The 27044-nt window shown below is 37.7% G+C and overlaps 1 protein-coding gene across 1 annotated transcript in view; it reads right to left on the bottom strand.

Moving 5' to 3' along the window:
* Positions 1-24763, bottom strand: part of LOC149787696 (di-N-acetylchitobiase-like) — a 68024-nt gene extending 43261 nt beyond the window's left edge. The window contains exons 1-4 of the mRNA XM_089973887.1: positions 24384-24763; positions 18372-18510; positions 14792-15009; positions 11834-12008 (exon numbers count right to left, since the gene is read on the bottom strand). Of these exons, the coding sequence (XP_089830013.1) occupies positions 11834-12008; positions 14792-15009; positions 18372-18510; positions 24384-24521 (670 nt within the window). The 5' untranslated portion in view covers positions 24522-24763. The remainder of the gene's footprint in view (positions 1-11833; positions 12009-14791; positions 15010-18371; positions 18511-24383) is intronic.
* Between the last annotated feature and the right edge of the window lie 2281 nt (positions 24764-27044).

Here is a 27044-nt window from a genome sequence, read left to right as displayed (position 1 = left end):
GTTCATAACATGTAATCATTTATTTACCGTAGAATATATATTTTTTTACAAACAATATCCTCGTTTTACTGAATATATCCGACTGTTTTGCTCTTCTGTGCTTGTTATATGACCGCGCTTAAGAAAACATACAATTAAAATATTTTAAACAAGTCCCGCCCACTGCTAGAGCGAATTTCCAACTCGCAAGTAACAGTTGGGTTATATACGAAATCGCTCCCTAAGACCTTTGGGTCGATCGAAAGTCAGCACGCGCAAGCAAAACCATAAATTTAATCCGCCAATGGCGGGTGTCTTTTGTGCACCATCCAATGGTCGATTCAATGGATGGTTTTGCTCTGCTGCTGACCGTAGAAAATGACCCACCTGTGTATGTTTGTGTCGTCATAGGATAAGGTCTTAGGATAAGTTAGGATAAGATTACATGTTCATTGTGCCTTTACTTGCTGTCATACTCGAATCAGAGGTTAAAGGTTGTCTGTTCTGTACCGTCTCTTAGGATAAGATTACATGTTCATTGTACCTTTGCTTGCTGTGATACTCGAATCAGAGGTAAAGGTTGTCTGTTCTGTACCGTCTCTTAGGATAAGATTACATGTTCATTGTACCTTTGCTTGCTGTGATACTCGAATCAGAGGTAAAGGTTGTTTGTGTTGTCAAATAAATGTTTGCCTGGCCTGCTAGAGAACTCGATCCTAGAAGCCAGGGCTGTCTCGTCTTGTAAATAAATGTGCCTCTGAGTCACTTGGCAGTCAGAGGGGTCCGTCCTTAGGATAAGTTACGTGTTATATGTTTGTCCTTGTCAATTCACTAAACACGTCCTCTTGAGCCTATAGAACGTTATTTGACGATCTAGAGGCTCTTGCAGGGGATAAAGTGTTTCGTGTTACATGTTGTATTGTCATGTCGGAAGCAGTCCTCGTGGGGTTCTAGAACGTTATTTGACGATCTAGGCCCTTGCAGGGGATAAATGTTTCCGACTGTCTCGTTTTGTTTTGGAAAGCTAGCGTTTCTCATGCAAAGTGTTTCTATTAAAAATATAAAAATATATAATAATATGAATCACGAAAATATAAATACCATACTTGTTGAAATTAAAGAATTACAACAGCGAGGTTTTAATATTTTACTAGACACTGAAACAATTATGTCAGATTTTGAATCCTTGAATGAGCTATCACGCTTGGGGAAGAACAATCTCCCTGCTCGTTATAGGTTCATTAAGGGTTTGCAAGATCGTGTTTACAGATCACTTGCCGGGATAACTGAAAATCAGGTATCTGAATTTATTCCACTGTGCCGTGCAGTTGAGAAGATTCGTCTTGGATTGTCACAAGAGTATGAGACTCGAAAATTAATTAGCACCAGGGTGAGACGGTTAAAAGGTTATATAAAGAATCTAGACACGGAAATGCCTTGCATTTCTGACAAAAATACTAGTGTTTCTGACTACGAGGCCGACAAGGAAGTATAAACCGCATAGCGTGTGACTCACAGCACAAAGTGAAAGTAGAACCTGAGAACGCTAGCGCCCCCCCCCCCCCCCGCTTGGAGTGTAAAGCACATTTCCACGGGTAAAAAAAAAAGTGTATTATTTTTTTTGCCCTTGGAAACTCAAAGAGTTTCTCAAGTGAAGGGCGCTTTCAGATTTTCAGGATTTGCTTAAGCGTTTCAACATCAATACAGGAATGAGAATAGTTCATAATCTGTTCTCGTTGACACCAAACTATGATCATATGATTTTGCTGTAGCTCTGTTAATTGTGACGGAGTTAACAAGAAGTCTTCGTCACCATACACGTCAATAACTATTTTAACGGGGAAATACTGTTCTGGGAATGTCTGTATTTGAAATGCGGTTTTTATTGCCTCGTAAAGAATTTGCTTATCATGAATATGAACTCGTGCATGAATGTACTCGGGTTGATACATTATACACAACCGTTTTTTTTTAAATGCGTGCTAGCACTTTCAACGATAACTTATGCTGGTTTTGATAGGGTATTTGCACGATAAAATGACGAAAATGGATCAGTGCAGAAAAAAAAACTATTATAAATATTATGGATCCCTTGACTTAGGACTTCACCAGTAAGTTTATACTAACAGTCTCGTCACGCAGGTCCAACAAATTCCCCCTCTGGTCGGTGAGTTTGAAATTTATCGTTGACAACCACGGGTTATGACACCGTAGATAGACCGGATTGATTGGTTCTTGCACAATCAGAAAACCAGGGGGGTCTCTTGGTGTGAACGTATACAGGATAAACCCCTGTTGTGCCGTCGTAGTATCTGATGCGCTGTAACTGCCATCGATGACGTCACATACAAGATTGACCGCAATAACATCTGTGATATTTACGATCCCGGGTGAGATGTGTCTGCCATCGGATGCTGTACTGTTGTCGTGCTTGAGAATAACAGGTTGTGGTTTTATTCGTTCGTACGCGGCAAGAATATCTTCGAAAGATTGATCGATGAGATCAGAGACTGATTTTCTCAGCTCGGGCACGTTATATCCAGGAAATTTAAAATCTGAAATATCATTCACTTGAATACCATATTTAATTGCAAAATCTGCTCTGGCTATCTGTCTATAATTATCATCGATATAGTCTTTAAGATCCAGTAAAGCCTGAATTATTCTTAGATTTATAGTTTCCATGGCCGATGCGAGTTTGTTTAGTTTTTCTATGGTTGTGATAATATTATCACGCGGACTTGTTAAATCAGAAATATAATCTTGGAAATATACTCGCAGGAGTTGTAGCTGTTGTTTATGTACTAGATTGATCGGAATAAATAATTCAGATTCTATATCATCTAGACGGTAAACACGGAGCTCCTGCCCCCCCTTAACACGTGGAGCTTCTATACTCCAAGTATCGGGCATTAAAGTACTTTTTCTTGCTAGTAATTGATCTGCAAGGAGTAAATAATAATTGTACTCGAGGTCGTGTAGTGCTTCTTTATAGGTCATAAAATCCGATTTTTCAGGTTTTGGTGGACGAGGTTTAACCTCGGGGGCCTTTGGCCATCCTAATAATGTTCGGATTGAGCTGTTATAAATATCCACGGCGTATCCTGGCGTTGAGATTTCAATGACCGCAGACAGCGTTGGTTCATGAGCTGTTATAGATATTTTGGCTTCCTTGCCGGTGATTCGTTTTATTTGGCGTTGTATCTCATTATTGATTTCTTCGATCTGATAACTCCCAGTGGGAAGTGTAATTGTATTCCAGTCAAGTTCACCCTGTTCGCCGGAGTCGGCTTTGCTTTTCCCGAACACGAATGAATTATTTGGCTGCAGACCACCAAATGATGCCGACCTAACATTGGGCCAGCTGTGATACACACTGAGCTTTGCTAACGCGATTTCACTCACTGGAATTGGAGTTCGAAAATTAATACCGAATTCTGGTGTCGTCGAGGACACTGAGATCATTGTGGTCCTTACCGGTGTTGTGTTTGTGACTATTTGTTGAAGCAGTTCTATTGACATTATTTATTTGTTTAGTTTTCAAATAGTCATTGTACGCATCTGACATTAGTTTGAATTCAGAATCTGATATCGTAGCGTCGCTACTTTGCACGTCTAACGATGATGATATCAGCGATGATAATTTCTGATATGCGGTCGTGGCTGTATTTAATTTTGTCGTGTAATCGTGTAATTTTGTGTTAGCACATGATGATATTTTTTTTGCTATGATGCCGAAAACTCCAGCTGTTGTTGTGGCCGCGGAAACACAGATCATGGCGGCGACTGCTGCAGTTACCGGAGTGACCGCTGATAGTATTGCTCCGGCAGATGCAACAACGGCAGATACTGAATAAACCATAATATCCAGCACTGTTATGCGGCGCTTGTATTTTTTTACTTTTTGACTAGTTACTTCGATGACAGTTTTTAACTCAGATTGCCACTCACGGACTTGATTGTATCGATATTGTTGAGCATCTGGCGTCGTTGACATTATTCAATTACGCGGTAACCAATTGAGGCGTTGCAGCGACGAATTCCAAACAAAACCAGTAAGATGTTGCTGTTAAACTATCGTCCTCGGCTTCAAGCATAAATGTTTCCTCGGTTCCGCTGTTTAGTATTACAGTGCAAACCCCGGAATACTTATCGGTGGAATGTCTCCAAGGATATGTTGTGAAGATTTCAAATTTAGCGGCTGAAAACACAGACAACCTGTAAACACCGGTGGCTGTTGCTGTATATTTGATAGTGTTATTTTGTCGTGACCATGTTGCGAATCCCGATGATACCGTGAATACGATGTTGGTGATATGCCCCGGAGTAACTCCAGTGGGAACTTTAATCAAACTGGTTTTGTTAACGATATCAGGAATACCCGATACGATATCCTGCTGTGTTTGTTTGATCGTGTTAATGTCGGTCTTTACATCAGCGAGTTTTACATCGACGACTGGAGGAGTCCCAAAGAACTTATCCACGACCTCATCAGTTTTTACGAAGTTTCTTCGAAATCTTGTAAACGCGCCCACGTGAACATCATGCTCTGCACGCAGCGTATTTAGTTTACCGTTGACGATGTCCACGTATTGTTTGTTTGACGCATCCTGGTCGGATTCGGGATTCGCTAACGCGGTTATTTTGTTGCCGCTCATGCTGAGTTCGCCTGTCATCGTGTCACCGGCTTTTTTCACACATTTATCAACACCTTTATCAATACTGTCTTTGATGCTTGCGATTGATATATTCGAGTCCTTGATCCGGCCGCCATCACTAAATGCAACGAAGTTATCCTTGGTAGCTCCAAGAACTCTGCGAATTATATCATTCCACTTAATGTTGCTCGTTCTTAGTTTTCCTTGCCTGTCTTGGAAAATAGCAACTTCATCTGGGTCAACTCCAGCTATATTCAAAAGATTATCGACTTCATCTTTGGTCGCATATTTTGAGAGATCAGCATCTGTGCTTGGTTTACCTCCTCGTGTGAAAGGTCTTCCGTAAATATCCACCATTATTCTTATTGCTGTTTTTCAAATGCTAGCATTTCTCGATGCGGTATATTCATACACTACTTTATGAGGAGGAGTTGCTGGATTTCTTGAGATTGCATCAAGAACATTTAAAACCTCCCTCCCACAAATGGGCGGATCAATTAATGTTTGTGTTGGTAACGTCGACTGCCACACTGGAACATTAGAAAATCTGCTGACATACTTGAGAAACTCAACTGGCGGTGCTAAACCGTACGAATCAAAATAGATAATTCCACGTGGATCGATCGCGTAAGCAACCCAGTGAGTTCCCGGACCATCTTTGTTGTCGAGATTGATAATGCCAGTTTCTGGATTATTCGGTCGTTGCGGTAATTGATCTCGCATAAATACGCCTCTGAAATGTTTTACACGCAATTTTTTAACAGCATCGAGTAAATCAAAATTGCTCAACGGCGTTAGAATTTTTTTGGATACCATGATGGTGGAGTTCCTGGTAGTCTTAGACCGCGTCCCTTTTTTTTCTTGTATCCTTTTCCCGTTGCCTTTTTTAGTGCCATTCCAGCTGCAGTTCCAACTGCACCGAGTGCTGCGGCTTTTGCTACGGCTGGTGCTGCCGCGGCAATCAACGCCGGTATTGCTGCGAGAAGAGGAAATATTCCACCGGTTTTAGTCATGTCCTTGATAGCTGCAGCAGAGAAATCAAGTCGGACACCGGTTTTTGCTGTTAGTGCCTTATTAAAATGTTTAAGCTGAGTATTAGTCAACGACAATTTGTTTGGACCACCAGTAATCTGATCTCGTTTTAGTGTTATTGATGTCCCGCACGTGCTTGTGTTCTTTGATTGCAATTTCTTCGTTTGACCGGAAGTCAAGGTGACATTAACATGACTGTATGACATTATATCCTAAGTTTGATTTTAATTGCGTTACATATTCTCGATTGGAGCGTCGATGACCCTCATTCGTCCGCCAACACCTTCAAGCAGCATTGCTTTATCGGAGAGTATGACAGCAATCGCTCTGTAACCACCAGCAGGAACACCTACACGAGCTCGGAAATGTAGGTCGACAACAGATTGTTTAACCAGATCAAGATGTTCCAGCGAAAAGTAATAAATCGGATATAAACTCATAAAGTCTCGCTGTGATATTTGCAGGCCAGTGTCTACATTAAGGTCGCGCCCCATAAATGACATCAGACGATGATACGCGCGTGCGACACGATGATGTTCGAAATCTATTAATATATCCTCAGATGGCTCCTGATGCCCATTTATTCTCAACGAAACTTCAGAAACTCCAAGTGTATCAAATACCATTGGATTTCTTTCCTGGCTATCTGTTCTAGCACGGTATTGAAATGCAATGAAAATATGTCGTGGTGCTGATACTCCTTGTTGCGATGATATATGCCATGTAAACAACCCACCATTATCACCCTGAATAACGTCTGTGGTTGTTGTTTTCCAGGATAGCAGTGATTTACCGCCCGTGTCCATGAAAGACAACAGTCGTTGTTCTTCGGTGATTGACGGAGACAACACTGGCATCCACAACCACAGTTTAGTTAGTATTACCTGACCAGGGGCAACAGCAGCATCTCGCCAGATAGCGTCATTATCATCAGGTTTTCGCACAAGTACAACTGTGTGTTTGGCACCGAATATGACCTTGTGGACATCTCTGCAGAATCCAAAGATGTGAGACAATGGAATCACACCTGAGAACTCTTCATCTCCACTTAACATCGATCTACGTGTTGCAAAACCCAAATTAAAATTTTCGTTCATCGATGCAACTGCGTCACCGGCATTATTCATTGTTACATTCCTGTTCTCGGGGCTGTCGGTTATATCCTTTGCAAACATCATTGATGGTCCGGCTGATCTGGTGTAATCATCCGAGTATCTCGCCAACCCGAGAATTGTTGTGGCAACGTCGACGTTATCATGAATTGTTTCAATTTCTTTTCCATCTATCATGTAAATAGCGGATTTAAATAACGCCATGATGCCGTTGTTAACAAATCCAACTCGGTCGCCGATTCCGTAGTTAGTGTTATCATTCTTTAAAAGCCTACCTTCAACTTCGATGAAGGCCTCAGCGGGCAAGAAGTATCTACTTGTATCCTGGACCTGTAGTTCAATTCTTCCGCGTTGGTTAGGATCACGTGCTTCATAAGAATAATATTGAAAATCACGTACAGAATCATCTTTAAGTACTGGTTTGGACATATCAAACGCGTCATTGGATTTTCGTGCAAACATTATTATTATTTGTGATGATCTAATTAAAATGTTATCGTCACCGGAAACCACTACCAGCTATCAAATTAGCAGTTACACTATCTTGCAACGCTTTGGAGGTAATTCCTGCTGTTGCGATCTCAGCTAATTTCTGATTTACGGCCTTATTTACTACGCTACTAACATTTGCCGGCATAGCTTCAGTGGATGGTAGTTTTACTGGCACCAACCTCTCGACTGGGTTTTTTTTTCGTATCAGCTGTGCTAGTCGATCCTTGATTGATTGAAATGCTTTCCCGGCAAGACTACCAACAGTGCCAATGGCTTTATCCTTGACAACATCAGCGGCTTTCATCGCGAATTGTTTTGCTAACGGTCCAGCTTTCGGAGCGATTCTTGTGACTAAATCCCTAACAACATCACCGACTCCATCTCCGTAAACAACCTCGTATACTGGTAATCGTGAGTTTACTACTCTGACACTTCTTGGTCTGCGAAAAGAATCGTGTAGTATCATTTTATTTAATTATTGTTTATCTAACTGAATTTGCTAGCAAATTTAATTATTAGTCGCTGTGGTAACCGTCTGCGAGTTCATCAATGAGCCCCCGGTAGATGCTGATATCCATGATGCCACGCTGAAATAGTCTCTGACAGATATCTGCGGCTTCATTTATAATTTCCGGAGAATTGTTTCCGGCACGTCTTCCTCCGATGAGAACTTCCAACCGTGATACATCATCGATGATATTATTAGGGCAGGCAATAAAACCGGATCCTAAACCCTCCCCTGTTGATGGTACAATTCTTGGGGATAAAATGTCTTGAGGCAAACTTTCAGAAGATGTTGTTAAGCTAATTATCGGCGACCTAGTTTGTTTGAATTTTTGGCCCCGCGGACTTCCTTCAGATGCAGCCTCGTATTCACTTAACGGAGTTAGGTCAGGATCTATTGCTCTTCGCCGTGAAGGATATTGTTGTCGTTCTGTGTGTTGCAACGGTGATTTTTCTTCTTGAGGTTGCGATGGTGGAATTTCAAGTTTACGTATAGCATCTACAAGTCTATCGTATTTTGTATCGTCCCTGCTGATTTGTTTTTTATTTTCACGTATACGATACGAATATTTGATAAAATTATCATCTGTCATAGAACCGTGTTCTGGGTTTAAAGACACATCTCTTCTAATCAATCCTAACAGTATTGTCTCAGGTAATTTCTCTTCTGGTACATTTTTAAGAAGTTCAATATAATCCGGCGTAAATCTTTTGGCGGGGTCAGTAATTCTCCCTGTTACTCGCTTACCAGCAGGTACTGACACAACAACTTCATCGGGTGGAGGCGGGGGTTTAAGTCCAGCTGAAATATCCTGTAAAATTTTCCTTTGCTCTATTAAAGCCTCTTTGGTAACAGCTGCGGATTTTTCAGTAGCTTTGGTCACGGGTTTAAATAATTCCTCCGTAGTCTCTGCAAAGCCTTCCCGTGCTTGCTGTCTTAGTTGTAATTTTTGTCTGACACTATCACGGACAGGAAGAAATTTCTGAATTGCTTCGAGACGTTCTCGAGCTAATCTAGTCGTATGTGCTTCTCCAATATTTGCCATTATTTATTTGTCAATGATTTAATTCCGCTAACATAAAAATGTTTTTCCTTGGAAACTCATTTCCCAGAGCAGCAGAGGGGATGGACCCGACCCATGGATTTTTCAATAACGACCCCGCCACGGAAACTGTTTCAGATTTATTGAAGTAACCCAAGTTGTCAGTGCAAACTCAACGAGTTTGTCCCTGGAAACTCTTCGAGTTTTCGGGGGACATTTTTTTTTGTCCTGTATTCTGAATAGAAGGGTTTATTTCGTCGAAATAAGCCCTCTATCGAGGAATAGTTTCCTGGAGGGGTTTATTGTGCAAAAAGTTTCGGTCTGTACAGCCCCTCTGCTGCTACACTGGCAAGGCATGCTGGGTTGCCAGAACACAAACTGCTAATTGAAGGTCCACAACACCAGGCAGATTTGAATGCAGGTTTATAAAAACATTCTTCCAAGCAAGACATAGCAGTGAAAGTGCTACTTAAGTGTGTACATTGGCCGAGTGTAGAAGACATCCCTTTTTTTTAAATACAAAATCTCTTCTCGATTTAATACACAACTTAAAGGCTGAAGAAATTCATGCCCCTGGCAGTTTAAAGAATTATGCCAGTCAGTATGACTCGGCTACTACCTGTTCAGAGTTACTAGTGAGCCAATCAAACATTGTTGAGGATAGTCTTAAATGCCACCTGCAAAATTCGTCTTTTGTGACAGCAATAGCAGATGAAAGCACTGACATAGCCAACAATAAACGCGTTGTCATATATGCTCTGATTATTTCTGATGACATGAAACCATCAACAAGATTTTTAACAAATACTGAATGTTCAGATGCTTCTCGCAAGGGAATTGCCTTATTGGCTTTAGTCACATTATATATCTAATATTTTTGTTGTGTATTTAAACAATATAATTATTTTTTAAAGCTAATGAAAACTGATCATCAGCTTGAATAAGATTCACGGGTTTGGATTCTGACTCACTGTTGGAGATATGGAAAATAAAACAGATGAAGTCCAAACGCTGGCCAAGGCCATGGGTTTGTCTCCAGATTTGCTGTCTATGACTGATGAATATGAATTTGATAATGAGTCCTTAGATGATGACCACGATTCCATGCATAATGATGTGTCAGTATCGCTCACATTAGATTAAAGATAAATCAATAATAAATAAATGAATATTTTCTTTCCAGAAATTGTCACACGCTTTTTCCTTACTTTTTTTATTTACTGTCTAAGTAGCTAAGATATTCATTTCAAACAGATTTCAAAATTGTATCACGTAGAGAGAGTTTAAATTAAGTTTATGCAACCAAACCATTCCAGCATTTCAGCTTCTGAGAGACTCTCCCCCTCATAACCCTACCCCGCTCTGGAATCCCAAAGGAGGGGGTGAGGGCTTCTTCCAATTCAGCCTACTACTTTGTTTCTTACTAAAACTCCTGCTATACTGGTATAAACATGATTCACTGACTTGGCATGGCGTCTTGAAAGGTAATCTGCACTGGCTAAATGACTGATGTGCCCAACATAATTATGATGTACTATTTGAATTTAGCTTAGACATTAACCATATATATTCACTTTTACAAGTTGAGTCCAACTGCATACTGCCCAGACTCATATTTGCTGTTACATAATGTGCTGGTAGAACTGAGTCTGTGCAGTTTATCAGGAGTAATCAGTAAAGAAAACCCCACAGATTCTGATCTGTAGGTGCATTATGCTATGGCATATCATGATCATTGTTGTTTGCTCTTTGACTTGAATTATAAGTGAGTATATATACTAGATACATTTCAGATGCATGCTATTCCAAATAAAAATTGATACTGGACCTGCATGAATATTCTACATTTAATTTATCATATGGTGTTTGATCTTCAATCTGAATGAATCTAGAATGACAAATATCAACATGGGCCAATACAGACACAAACTAACCATCAGACACATACAAGCACTAACATTAAATACTGACAGAAAAGAAAAGGAACAGTCAAAAACCTTTTTTTTTGTAAACCAATTAAACTTGATGAAACAAATGACGATCAACACACTATTCAAAATGGTGAAATGAACTTTATTGATGAAAATGGAGCAAAGTGATCAAGACTTTGACATTTGTTTTTCATGGCTGAACCATGTTTTTCAACTCATGCTAGATTGATAACTGGTTTGCATATTTATATATTAGGGCATGTTATACAAATTTATTTAAAAATACAGAAACAGATTTTAAGAAACAAAAGAAATGTAGTGTAAAAGCAGTTACAATGTGGATGTGTGTGTGTGATTTGGATTTGTAACGTAGCTTTAACAATTTTTCAGTCATATCGCTACGATGTCTGCAGTATGACAGTTTTTAGTGATGTCTATCACTGGGGCATCATGTTGCAGACATGTCGTGTGATGTCCCACCCAGTCACATTATCCTGACACCAGGCCGACCAGTCCTAACACTAACCCCGCAATGCTGAGCGCCAAGCAAGGAAGCTGTTAGTACCATTTTTGTAAGTCTTTGGTATAACTCAGCCGGGGATCGAACCCACGACCTCCTGCATCTGAGGCAGATGCTCTAACCACTAGGCCACCAAAGCGGTAGTACAATGTGGATAATAATATGGCATGATTATTTTTTTAGAAAAATGTCTAAATTATGTCTAAGATCTAAACAATTTGGTACTTGTAATAAATCTATGCAATAAATACAGATTATTGAACGAGAACCAAATATAGGAAAATAAGTTTTAAAATCAAACAATATTCTGTGTAATATTACAGAATGTCAATGATTTTGGACTTTGCGTGTGAGGACGAGTTTCATCCATTGGTGTAGCAAGAAATTCTGCAGCCCTCACAAAACTGATTTTAACGCCTGTTGTTTGATGGGAATGTTGGGCCTCCACCATAAGTTGCAGGGTTGCTTGGGCAGTTGCTAAGCCACTGGTTTCACTCCCTACAAGTTTTCAGAAAATATGGATCCTCATACAATTTAATTATACTCATCAAACATGTCTTACCTATTATAAGCTTAGAGAGTGGCACAGTTGCCTGGGCTGTGCACATCAGCCCACTGCAGTAGGTGAGGTAACTTTCAGGGTTCAGGATAATCGCATCACAGTAGCCATTGATGTTATTAATGTAGCTGCATTCTTTTCCAAAGCATGGAGGCATCCATGGCATAACACAGGCAACCTGATCAATGGAATAATAAGGACAATTATATGCATGGCATAACACAGGCAACCTGATCAATGGAATAATAAGGACAATTATATGCATGGCATAACACAGGCAACCTGATCAATGGAATAATAAGGACAATTATATGCATGGCATAACACAGGCAACATGATCAATGGAATAATAAGGACAATTATATGCATGGCATAACACAGGCAACCTGATCAATGGAATAATAAGGACAACTATATGCATGGCTTAAAAATTTTAGAAGAAATAGATCAATTTCCATGCTCTGAATAACAAATCAACATACTTTTACATCAATATATCATCTGCCCTTTCACCAGAGAAAATCACCAAACATTTTACTGCATATTATCCTACCTCCATCCCTGCCTGTTTCCAGGTGTCCAGACCTGAAATTTGTTTTATGCAATACGTGCCTGTCTTTCAGGGCCCAAAACAGGGGAGGGGGTCAATTCTGGCAAAATATCACCCCAGTTCTTATCATTTCAGCTAGTTCATGGCTTCAACTTTTTACGAGTTGATGTCTCCTCCTTGTTTTGCCACTCAATGTTTTCATATTTTGAGCAAAATATCAACTCATCTGCTGTTTTTGCAGTTCAGAGAGCAATGTAAAAAGTTTCAATTGTATTTTCATGCATCTATGTCTGCATAACATATTTCAATTGCAATATTCCTATTGAAATTTCACTTGAAAATAAGTGAAATTCCATACACAGGAAGCCAACTTAAAATCAAATTATTAGCTTGTGGAGGTTTCTAGGCTGATTTCTGGCAAACGAACGCATTCTTTAAACTGTGAAAGTATGAAATTGTATTACAATATCTGTCCCCCCCTTGCTGAAATTAACTATTTTTGCAAAACAAAGCCATGGTAAGATTTTGATGGAACGAAGTTTTAAACAAATTGCACTATCTTCATAATGTTTAATGAGTATTTCTTTAGTCTCAATAATTTTAGCTGAAAGGTTTAGTAAAATGGTGGTTTTAGACAACTGATTAATATATTTTAAAGTTTGACTTCTCAGTCACTTGATTAACCCAATTATCCAACCACTTAACCCTGTTCTAGCAGTAGTGAGAAGTCACTTTGCCCTAATATGTGAGCACCATGGACCCTGTACTTTGACTACATACACAAAGTTCGCCGAAAAAATATAGTGGAAAATGTCATTGTAATTTATAGCTTCATAAATCTTACCTTTGAGCCCTTCTCAGGGACTCTAGGGGAGGAATCAAAAACAAAATATCTCATGTTCATATGTTCACCATAAGGACAAGATAAGTAGGCATAGGCAAAGTGGTACACATGTAACAGAAAAGACAGAGGACAGAAGGTAACTTTGATGTGTGTTCAATGCCATTTTTCAGCACACAATAGGCAATCATGCCAGCCAAGTATAGCCAGTGCAGGAAGAACCCACAACAACCCTGGGAAAAACCACCAACTCATGGGAAGCTACAGGCAAGCTTTCTCACATACCCACATTGGCCAAGCCTGAGACAGAGATGAGACTGCGATTTGTGCTTTAGACCACTTGGCCACCCAGGGCACCAGAGAGTATCACAAATGTTGCAAATGGTAAAATGCATACTCCTGGATAATAAAAACGTATCTTTATCTCAAAGCATCTGCTATCAGGATTTATGGTCCTAAACTGAAAACTTTCAAATGTAGTCTTTAATTTGGGGGTCTTTCTTTCATCAAACGTTTGACTTCCAATTTTAATAAATTACTGACCCTCTACCATTACTTCAAAAATCCTAACTGGAATAGTCTTAGCCTGAGAGTTTCTCCTCCTAAATGTAGATTATTTATTAAATCTTGAAACTGGATCCAAGGTACTTGATATATAATATTGAAACCAAATTCATAAACTGGGCATCAGTGATAGTGACCTTTGATCCCAAGATCAAAAAGAACTTATTCTTCATTCCCTAATGGCTGTTCATGCCTCTAAATGACCACTGCAAATTGCAATTATCCCACTGAAACCACTCTGTTCATAACTGGTCAGTACTCACTAAGGGGGCACTCACCAGTTAGTATGTACTTTTGAGAGAGTGACATATGTAAGGTGAAGTTGTTTGCATTTAAAACATGCCCAATGGAGAGAATGTCAGCATACCTCTATGCTACATGAATGTAATGTGGATGATATTTCTTTGGATAGCACTTTTTTGAAAGGTGCACATCTGGAGTAAGGCCAAGCTGTATACTCTATAACCCATATTACACCCATCAGTCATATACCAAAATAATGGGAATTAAAGGTTCTTCAAGCTATATCTAAGATATACAGGGTCTTTTTTAAATAGCCAGTATAACCAATGAGAAAGTCAGGGAAATTCTTTTTCTTTAAACTATGCAAAATACAAAACTGTAAACTGCTACCTAACACTATATAACTTTGATTTTCAGTCAGGAAGATAAAAAGGTCAGACAATAATTGGATCTTCAGTCAGGAAGATAAAAAAGGTCAGATATGAACAACATTCTTAATACCAGTAATGATTCAGACACTGGTCTATATGATCTTGCCATGATTACAATGCAGTCTGATTTGATTCAAGTGTCAAAAGATATTCATGTGCTGCATAACAATTACATGTAATTCAATTAACATGGAAAAGAAACTACGCTGAAGTAATTACACAATGACAACTCAATATGAACTTATCAGTAATGCACATTTTGTTGTCAGTGCTTGAGAAGAATGCATGCATAACATAAAATCATTTAGTCAGAATCTAAAAAATGTATTTACCTTTACTGGTCGGGTTAAGTTTCTAGTTGAATTGACGACTGTATGGGTAACTGTCAACAAATGTTCCACATGTTCCTCAGCATATTCACAGTTACCCAGGAGCTTGGTGAAATCAAAAACAACAACATCAGCAAAATAATCCTGTACTTTATCTGTGACATTCTTCAACCAGACTTGAAATTCTGCCTTTGATGTATTTAGCTCATCAGGTACTAATTCTGAAATTTATTGCAAAACAATTTTGATTATGTGCATAATGAATGTACTACAAGCAACAGGACTTGTGTTAAAGATTACATCTGGGACCTGAAAGACATGTTTGAAGGCCACACTTGGGACATGGAAAAAGTTCTAAGATCACATTTAAAGATGGAAAAAGATGTGTTTTAGGCCCCATCTGGGACATGCTAAGAGTTCTGTTTTAAGGCCACATTTGGGACATGACAAACGTTCTGTTCTAAGGTCACATTTAAGACATGTAAAAAGATAAGTTCTAGGCCCCATCTGGAACATCCTAAGACTTGCATTCTAAGGCCAAAGTTGAGACATGGAAATAGATGTTTCTAGACCCCAACCTGGACATGCTAAGACTTGTGTTCTAAGGCCATATTTGAGACATGGAAAAAGATGTGTTCTAGGCCCCAACTGGAATATGCTAAACTTGTGTTCTAAGGCCACGTTTGGAACATGGCTAGAGTTATTTTCTAAGGCCACTTTTGAGACATGGACAAAGATGTGTTCTAGGTCCCAACTGGGACATGCTAAAACTTGTGTTCTTAAAAGCCACATTTGAGACATGGATAAAGATGTGTTCTAGGGCCCAACTGGATATGCTAAACTTGTATTCTAAGGCCATGTTTGGAACATGGCAAGAGTTCTTTTCTAAGGCCACATTTGAAACATGGAAAAAGATATGTTCTAGGCAACAACTGGGACATGCTAAGACTTGTGTTCTAAGGCCACATTTTGAGACATGGAAAAGTTGTCTCCTAATTAGGATAGATGGATGCTACAAAAAGAAATCCATTCGTTTATGTTTGGGTTTGTTGATCCCAGAAAATGTGATAAGACAAGTGATTGATAGAGCTGACCATTCAAGCATGTCTGAGGCGAATTAATAGCACAATGGTAAAACACGTGCTTCATACCTCTGTGGTACCAAATTCAATCCCCAGCTTCATCATGTATGAAGATAAAAGTAATTTTCACCAATTTAAAGTGATTTTCCCCCTATGTATTTTGGTTTCCTACAACACAAAATAACACATTGTGCCAGGATGCTTAATATATGGTGCAAGAATTTGCTGGGCAACTGATGTTAAATAAGCATGTCTAAGTCTGATGTTAATTAAGCATGTCTGAGTCAGATGTTAAATAAGCATGTCTTAGTCTGATGTTATATAAGCACATCTGAGTCTGGTGTAAAATAAATAAGCACATCTTAGTCTGGTGTAAAATAAATAAGCACATCTTAGTCTGGTGTAAAATAAATAAGCACATCTTAGTCTGGTGTAAAATAAATATTACGCACATCTTAGTCTGGTGTAAAATAAATAAGCACATCTTAGTCCAGTGTAAAATAAATATTAAGCACATCTTAGTCTGGTGTAAAATAAATAAGCACATCTTAGTCCGGTGTAAAATAAATAAGCACATCTTAGTCCGGTGTAAAATAATAAGCACATCTTAGTCTGGTGTAAAATAAATAAGCACATCTTAGTCTGGTGTAAAATAAATATTAAGCACATCTTAGTCTGGTGTAAAATAAATAAGCACATCTTAGTCCAGTGTAAAATAAATATTACGCACATCTTAGTCTGGTGTAAAATAAATAAGCACATCTTAGTCCAGTGTAAAATAAATAAGCACATCTTAGTCTGGTGTAAAATAAATAAGCACATCTTAGTCTGGTGTAAAATAAATATTAAGCACATCTTAGTCTGGTGTAAAATAAATAAGCACATCTTAGTCCGGTGTAAAATAAATATTACGCATATCTTAGTCTGGTGTAAAATAAACAAGCACATCTTAGTCTGGTGTAAAATAAATATTAAGCACATCTAAGTCTGGTGTAAAATAAATAAGCACATCTTAGTCCAGTGTAAAATAAATAAGCACATCTTAGTCTGGTGTAAAATAAATAAGCACATCTTAGTCTGGTGTAAAATAAATAAGCACATCTTAGTCCGGTGTAAAATAAATATTAAGCACATCTTAGTCTGGTGTGAAATAAACAAGCACATCTTAGTCTGGTGTAAAATAAATATTAAGCACATCTTAGTCTGGTGTAAAATAAATAAGCACATCTTAGTTCGGTGTAAAATAAATAAGCACATCTTAGTCTGGTGTAAAATAAATAAGCACATCTTAGTCCGGTGTAAAATAAATATTAAGCACATCTTAGTCTGGTGTAAAATAAATAAGCACATCTTAGTCTGGTGTAAAATAAATAAGCACATCTTAGTCTGGTGTAAAATAAATATTAAGCACATCTTAGTCTGGTGTGAAATAAACAAGCACATCTTAGTCTGGTGTAAAATAAATATTAAGCACATCTTAGTCTGGTGTAAAATAAATAAGCACATCTTAGTCTGGTATAAATTAAATATTAAGCACATCTTAGTCTGGTGTAAAATAAATAAGCACATCTTAGTCTGATGTGAAATAAATAAGCACATCTTAGTCTGGTGTAAAATAAATATTAAGCACATCTTAGTCTGATGTGAAATAAACAAGCACATCTTAGTCTGGTGTAAATTAAATATTAAGCACATCTTAGTCTGGTGTAAAATAAATAAGCACATCTTAGTCCGGTGTAAAATAAATATTAAGCACATCTTAGTCCGGTGTAAAATAAATAAGCACATCTTAGTCCGGTGTAAAATAAATAAGCATATTTGAGTATGGTGTTAAATCAATGGACAACAAGCATGTCCAAGTAAATACATTTTTCAAAGGAGTGGGTAAAAGAGTTCATTACAGATTAAAAATTTATATGCAGCTATATGAGGCTGCAAGGGAGTTTATATATCAGATGTAATTTCCAAAGACCAGTAAACAAATTAGTCAATGTCATGTGCTTTAATACCTATCTAACTGGTCCTTTCAGAACAAGTGTCCTTCATTTATGATAAGATTTATTACTTGCAATACCAATACTGGCATCAACACAGGATCTTAAAGTAGTGCCAGTGATTTTGTGTTTATTTCATTTCTTGTAGTTAAATTAAAGAGAATTTTAATAAATTAGGCATCTACATGAAAGTTTTCCAGCAAAAGATGCAGCTATACATATAAATGCAAGGCACTGGACCCGTTTTACTGGTTGTATGGTTCAACAGCATTTTTAATATTACTGGCAATATCATCCTGTGGAAAATTATTTTATTAGAACATGAACACAATGAGGTAGCTGAACTGGGCTGGAATGGGCAGGTATCAAACCTAGAACCCTTGTGTTATATATCAGATGCTTAATCAACCGAGCTACATCCATTTCCATGACCAGTTTTGACTAATGATATAAAGATTACTTTGTATGATCCTAATAGTGTGAAACAAAATAAGGTCTTAAATTTACCAATAAATCCATATTTATTACTCTTGGCATGTGCATAACACATTAAATCTTTCTGATGGAACCCTGTTGTCACCACAGTTGTAACAGATTCCCACATCCACTGCTTATAGTCAGACTTTCCCTCTGTGACTATAAAAATCTGTAATGAAATAATAATAATAATAATAATGATAGTAACTGACATGACAGGGCACAAATGATTCCACTGTGGCCTTTCAAATTTATGCAAATTTGTGGTCACTATACCTAAGCTTTGTAGAAAAGGAATTTTAGGAACTGCTTGCACAAGTGACATAAAAGTTACGGCTATTGTTTAGCTTTATGAATACATTATTTATTCGTCTGCCATAAATATTTCTCATGATTATAACTGTACATGCCATTCTTTGGTTCACTCCAAGTGCTGTAAAACATATTTTTTTGGCACTCTAATTGATTTATGTGGATTCCGTATGCAGCAATTTTTATCCAATGAGCTAACTCACAACTAAAAATGTTCATCGAAAACGGTTTCCCCCCCACATTTCCTAAAAAGTAACCTCAATATAAAACTTAACCCAAATGAGTCAGACATACTGAATCTACAGTATCCAAATTTTGGACTTTTTCTTGCACCTACCTAGGTCACACTGTTTTAATCTGGCAACAGTAAATGCTGCTGATCTTGACTATCATTCTTTATTTTGGTGAAAAGTAGAGGATCATAGTATCTGTTCTTCTGTCCATCACACTTTTGTTCTTGCTCTTTAACCTTAAAGTGATCTGAGATTAAGGCATGAAACCTGGTATACTCATACATTAGACAGCCTGGTATTCTCATACATTAGACAACCTGGTGTACTCATACATTAGACAACCTGGTGTACTCATACATTAGACAACCTGGTGTACTCATACATTAGACAACCTGGTGTACTCATACATTAGACAACCTGGTGTACTCATACATTAGACAACCTGGTGTACTCATACATTAGACAACCTGGTATAATCATACATTAGACAGCCTGGTATTCTCATACATTAGACAACCTGGTGTACTCATACATTAGACAACCTGGTATACTCATACATTAGACAGCCTGGTATTCTCATACATTAGACAACCTGGTGTACTCATACATTAGACAACCTGGTATACTCATACATTAGACAACCTGGTGTACTCATACATTAGACAACCTGGTGTACTCATACATTAGACAACCTGGTGTACTCATACATTAGACAACCTGGTATACTCATACATTAGACAACCTGGTATACTCATACATTAGACAGCCTGGTATTCTCATACATTAGACAACCTGGTGTACTCATACATTAGACAGCCTGGTATACTCATACATTAGACAACCTGGTGTACTCATACATTAGACAACCTGGTGTACTCATACATTAGACAACCTCGTGTACTCATACATTAGACAACCTGGTATACTCATACATTAGACAACCTGGTGTACTCATACATTAGACAACCTCGTGTACTCATACATTAGACAACCTGGTATATTCATACATTAGACAACCTGGTGTACTCATACATTAGACAACCTGGTGTACTCATACATCAGACAACCTGGTGTACTCATACATTAGACAACCTGGTATACTCATACATTAGACAACCTGGTGTACTCATACATTAGACAACCTGGTATACTCATACATTAGACAAAATAAAAACAATGTGGTTCTGGTTATACTGGACAAAATTATAGGTAGGCAGGTAGGTCAGTACAAACCATTTTTTGTTTGTTTGTCGGGATGGATTTAAATTAAGCATAAACAAGGAAAAATCATCATTTGTAACTGAATTTAACTTCAATCCTAGCTAAATCCCTTTGCTAACTTATTTTTTGTCCCCAACTTATTTTGGTTTTTTTTAATCCAAACCTTTTTTCAAAGTGTTCCATGTACCACAGTTGGGGGTGGTAGCTTCATGGTCATAATCTCGCATCAATATTTAAGTGTTCCATCATACCACACTAAACTGTCCGCTCTATAAGTTAAGAACAATCTTGTATTAACAACTGAAACTTTGTACTAATATACATCAATGTGATGATCAATTTTTCTGTATACTTAACTATAAATGCCCTTTGTGACAGACATGAAACTTCTTACTGTCCATGTCAACCTAGTAACTCAGCAGCTCAGTAACATGGGTCAGAGACAGATTTTATCAATATATTTCCTGTGACCACAAAACAGTACGCAGGAGACAAAATCTTGTCTAATTGGCCAACTGTAACAAAGTTTAATGAATAAAATGATCTAGGCCAGGGTGGTCCAACTTCTTCACATGGACCAAAAATGTCAAGTTTGTGGGTCACACATGATATATATTTTAGTAATTATACAAAAATTATAGAAATGACTTTTTGTATGAGCATAGCCACAATAAAATGATTCGCTGGCCACATTTGTTTGTTTGTTTGGTGTTTGAAATCTTGTTCAGTCTTCTACATACTGGACACAGATTTCGATGATATGTGACTCTAGGCTTATATTTTAAAAATCTCATGGAATCGTGATTAAGCTCTCTGGTGGCCCTGAGCTATGTCCACAAGATATCCATGATCACATATGATCTTCCAGACCATAATCCCATGAGATCAAGTAAAAGGTTTCAGTTTTGCAAGGGTTTTGGTTTACTGTGACTCTCTGATTTCATGTACACTGAGATGCAATCAGTTATGTCCCTTAGTTATAGCAACAACATAATTTGTATAAACCGAGTATACTGATCTTTTATCAAAATAATATTCTTGTGGATCTGCAAGTTAGTGTGTCCGACTTGTGGCAGAATAGGACCAAACTTTTAAATCTACCATTAGATCAGCTCCGTTCAGTATTGTGCTCTTTGTCAAGCCTCTTTATTCCAACTGCCACTATAGGACAATTAGGGATCAAGGTGATAAAAAGGGAGACCATTAACAGGTCTAACATAACTACATCAATGGAAATTCAACAGAACCTTGGTAGTGTACATCTTTCAATTATAGAAATGTATCATTTCCCTTCTAACTAAATCCTCAGTGTATTTGGTAACCAAAAAGAGTTTCATTTCCCACACGGTCAATATACAGCAGTGATGAATCTAAATCCTTACCAATATCCAACCCATTAATAAAGAAGAAATCACTGCAATTTTAGTAAAACCATTCACCACTAAGAAGGTTTGTACATTAAATTAATGTGAATTTGATGAAGGAATCACGTCTTCCAATCATATCCGATTTCTTTTGCTTTGTTTGATGACTGCTGAGCAGCTTCATCAAAATAACATCTTTTAAGAACTCTATTTTCTTACCCTAACCTTATTTCTAAAAGTCACAGAAATTGCCTTATCATGCAGGAATTTGTGTGTGATTTGGATTTTTAACACAGCTTAAAAAATGTCAGTTATATCGCTACGATGTCTGCAGTGTTACAGTTTATAGTGATGTCTAGTACTGGGGCATCATGCCGCAGACATGTAGCATGATGTCCCACCCAGTCACATTATCCTGAGACCAGGCCAACCAGTCCTAACAATAACCTCCTAATGGTATGACTCGGGCCAGAAATCAAACCCATGACCTCCTGCATCTGAGGCATCCTAACAATAACCTCCTAATGGTATGACTCAGCTGGAAATCAAACCCATGACCTCCCACATCTGAGGCGGATGCTCTAACCACTAGAGCATTCTCATGCAGGAAATCCTTGGTATTGTAATATATATCTATATTGTGTGCTTAATCTATATCCATAACTGTGGGTTGTGCATACTTCATTTTTGTCATGATTATAAGAAGCAAACATGATGTTTACTTGAATTTAAGTTCAAGACCTGTGTTTTTCTGAAGAAAATCTATTAAGTCACAGGTCAGATGTCAATAACTGAAAGTTTTATTCTTGTCCTGTGGACCATATTTATGGCTGACTGGAATATTTTTCAAAAATGACATATAATAGGTATGCAGTTAGCCATTGCTACTCTTCCCACAATGGTTGGAAGATGGAATGGAAACTTTGTTAGCTATAGTACACAGTTTTACTTTTATCCTCTGGCCCACAATTATGGAAATTCCTTGAAATACTGCACAAACGGGAATATGGGAACAAAGTTATCTGTTGCTTCTCTTCATACGTTGGTAAAAGGATTTCAGAGAAATGTTGTTTTCTAGATCTATCTGGGTGATATGCATATGGTTACGCCTTCTTATCTGGTTCATTTCTGAGAACATTGTTTGGAAAACTGACAAAACAGGGACATTTTGAGAATTCAATTTTCACTGCAAGGAAACTAATTTTGCTTCAACTGCACATAAAGGTTAATCTTCTTTGTTTGACACTTTCTAACAAATTGTCCAAATATAGGGTTATTTGGGGAATTCAGTTTGTCATTGCATCATAGAGGCTTTGCCGTCAATAGTTGTGACTCGTGTAGCTGTGCAGTAAATAGATTTTGTTTTTATTAATCCTCAGATCAAATGTAAATTAAGGACATTTCTTATTAAAAAATGCAATCAAACAAAAAGGAAGCTTTGTTAGCTTTCTTATTTAGCATTTATACAATATTACTGCTGGACATTTAACAATTTGTGTGTGTCTGATATGGAATTTTAATGTTGCTTTAACAATTTTTCAGTCATATCGCTATGATGAATGCAGTGTGGTAGTTGATAGTGATGTCCAAGCACTGGGGTATCATGACGCAGACATAGCATCATGTCCCATTCAGTCACATTATCCTGACATCAGGCCAACCAGTCCTAACAATAACTAAATTGATAAATCAGCCCCTCACCCGTGATGATGTTGACTCTTGGTTTAGGGACTGATGTCACCTATTCATTCAATGCTGCAATTATTCGCAGCCACTTTTGTCTGCACACATCAGTGTACATTGTATACACTTACTGGTATTTCTCGTGGCTGTCGAGCTACTGTCGGCTGAAGGGTTCTTTTGGTGGCATGTACATTACATTTCTGGAGTAAATTCTATGTTTGGTGATTTGCAAAATTTGTCCATGTGGAATAGCACAACCATATGTCCTGTGGCCACTTTAAATTTTGCGCTAAATATGGCTGTTCCCAATTACTGGTGTGTGTCTAAAGTGTACACATGATTGTTCCAGAATGATTTGCATACAGCAAAATTATGCATTTTTAAGAACAGGTTACATCAGACCCGGGGCTCCAAGTGGCTGAAAGCACTCTCCATTACGGATTACTGCCATCTCACCTGTCTGCGTGGGTTCGAGTCTAGGATTCGGCTAATGTGGGTATGTGAGAAAGCTTGCCGGTAGTTTCTCATGGGTCTGTGGTTCTTCCTGGGGTTTTCCCTTGTTCTTCCTCCACCACTAATACTGGCTGACATGCATAGCCTATCGTGTGGTGAAAAATGGCGTTAAACCACATAATAACAACATCAGACCCACATATCATCTATCATAAATCAACTCAGATTTGGAGGGATGATTTATCGGACTAAACCTCTTAATAATGAGTGCCTAGCAAGACAGTTGTTAGTACCATTTTTGTAAGTCTTTAGCATGACTCAGCTGGGGTTCAAACCCGCAACCTCCCATATCCGAGGTGGATGAAAGGAACAATGGCCACAGATGTAGTCATTGAACTATTTGTAGGAAACATTGATTGCTCCAAAGATTGGGGGAGTGGGGTATGTTGTTTTGCCCTATTTGAAAATAGTTCAGAAAAACAAGCCTGAATTGTGACCATATGCATGCATATGACTGCATATACATCTAGCTTTGTTCTGTCATTGTATTCTTTCCTACTACTACCGTCAACTTTACCCATTATTATATAGCAAAAGTGATATAAATCTGAATAATTTATTATTAACTCACTAATGTAATGAGGTTATTCTGAAATATAAAATTTGAAAGTGTCCACAAAAGCTACATGACACTAAGAAGAAGAAAAAAAAACTCTGTGTGTGTGTGTGTGTGTGTGTGTGTGAGAGAGAGAGAGAGAGAGAGAGGGAGAGTCTACCTCTCTGTCGTAATCATGCCAGTCGTTCACAGGTAAGCATTTTTCAGGAGTATCACAAGGACATATATTTCTGGCCAGTTGTTTTGCAACCTGAAACATGGAGGTAAGTAAAAACCATTTCAAAACCCACCACCACATCTTTCCACTTTGGAATGCAAGTTGAACTTTACACGTAAACAAAGCAGATCACTGGTGGGAATGGTGATTTCTGTAATATATTTATCCAGCGGAAAAGCTGGATTAGGATTAGTCCAAATTAGTAACTCGGACGTAAGACCTTAAAATGTCAACATCACTGTGTCAACGACATTTGACAAAGTCAATCACACCTGGATATCCGGCATATGGATTCTCTACGAAGAATATCAAGAGTGTCCGACTGCGACAGGATTCAGGCGCTTTGCCACCGTGTTATGAGTCACAAAGAAATTCACTCAGGCGTGGCGATCTGACGCAGGTGAAAAAATCAGGTGAGACAGGTACATTTGTTGATTCCACAATGTATTTTGCAACAGGAAAATAATGCTCATTCATTAGAAATATGAACGGGGATCATATATACATATTATGCAACGTTACGACTATATTTCATGTATTTTCTTCTTTTGTGCATTTTAGTATTGTCCTCAGCTTTTGACAGTGCCTTGTAGAAATAATACTACATCTAAGACTGGAAAAGAAAAAAATTCCACGACAACTTTTATCACCAGGGATCGTGGTGCCTTACACCGGCTTCGAACTTAACTGAATAAAAGAAGAAAAACTATGTGAAGCATGCGAAATTATTATTTTCGTTTTTTTTTAAGTAATTAAACGCGCGCCAGTGTATCACAAACGTGTATTTATTTATTTACAGCAGTGGAGTGTATCTTGAACAAACTTAAACCTCTATAATAATATATATAAATAAAACGGGATTGTCTTCATGGATTTATATTTCACCTTGAAAACCCGCAAAAATACTTAAAACTTAACGGGCTCTGTATATCTCACATCTTACAGAAACAAGATTTGCTTAAACATAGGGAAGTGTACTCTACTGTTAGCTGTCTGGTCACTTTGTTATTTAAAGTGACGAAAGGGCAGATAAAGCATACTAAGCATCAACTTTCACCCATTTCCGAATAGTACATCCCATATATATATATATATATATATATATATATATATATATATATATATATATATATATATATATATATATATATATATCGCGTCGGGGACATCAATATCTGACTCATGCATAACTCTTGAGGGTGAGCCTTGACCAGACTGCATACCATGCACGTGTTCAATTTACAGTGGACCGCATTCTTTTCCTGTATGTTAACTAGGAGCTTTGTGATCTTGGACTTCTGTGGATAACGAGACTGAGACAACTGTTGAGGTTTATATGACAACTTTTGAATTCACAACTTACAAGAAACATTAGTTATCTGTATGTTTTACACTGATGCATGCTTTTTTTTTTTGTTTTTGCTTTTCTCCCTTTCAGGGAACTCGATATGTGCATAACCTGCTTGGTGGTTGAATATGTCGCTGTTCGTGTGCAAGCATTCAGTCCGATCAGAACCCCTTTTTGTGATATTAGTGAATTTCCGTCCAAACGTATATATTTAAATCGTATTCATCAGTCCTGTAACAACGTTTGAGTAACAGCATTTGTAAACATTTTTTTTCTTTTCTCTTCTATTTCTTTATCTGCTAATTTTAAATACGGAAGGATAATCCTTAGAGCAAGTCGAACCTCTTAATTTTTATATCACTAAGTGTCACAGTATGAGATTGTATTTGATTGACAAAACAAAGAGATCTAGATCAGTACTACCTTAAAATGTATATGACTTGAAACATTGATAATAGGTGATATCTAATTTTGATTTGGCTGGAGGGCTTTTTTTCTTCTTCTTCTTCATTTGTCTTCGTCGATGTTGTTGCTGTTTAAAAGTTATTTTACTCCTCATACATTATTCCGTCTTAATCTCAGCTTCGTGAGTAATTTCTTGCTCCGATATATTTTGTTTAAGTTCTTTACGCTGTCCTTTATGGCATTTAATTTCCTCGATTAGCACCCTTCTTGGATGATTTGTAAAAGTCTCCATGACTATAAGCTATTGATTTATTATCTGGCATTGATATTAATCTCATTTATTAACCAATACACTCTTTATCATTCACGTATCATTGTAGTTGGGGATCTTTGTGTTTATTTTTGTTTTTTTTTAAACCACAAGACTTTTACACACACACACTCTTAACATGTCACAAGCAATGTCCTTTTAAACGCCACACTACAATAATTATAACGAGTCACGTGGGGAAAAAAAAACAACAAAACAACTAACAAAAAAGAAACCAAAAATAAATGACAACGCAACAAGATCCGTAAAATCTTTGCTGCAATTACAACTGGCAAGAGCAACAATAAGAATTAGACAAATACGAAAGTTTTTGGTCAAGGTATATGTAAAAATCAATTGAGGGAAGAGTACAACTTGATTTCAAACGGGTTAAAGATTTAGAAATTTAAATATGGCTATTTACTTTTTTTAATTAGATGACGTAATTAGAATAGTGTGGCACTATAGTGATAATGGAAGTCCCTGTCAAAAAGATCGTGGGCACGTTTGCGACAAGGGTTTTTGAAAGATCGTGGGCACG

This window comes from Sinohyriopsis cumingii, chromosome 11 (assembly GCF_028554795.1).
Source record: "Sinohyriopsis cumingii isolate HCF-2022 chromosome 11, ASM2855479v2, whole genome shotgun sequence".
Lineage (NCBI taxonomy): Eukaryota > Metazoa > Mollusca > Bivalvia > Unionida > Unionidae > Sinohyriopsis > Sinohyriopsis cumingii.
The sequence above is the reverse complement of the archived record's forward strand: the minus strand, read 5'-3'. Positions and strand labels throughout refer to the sequence as shown.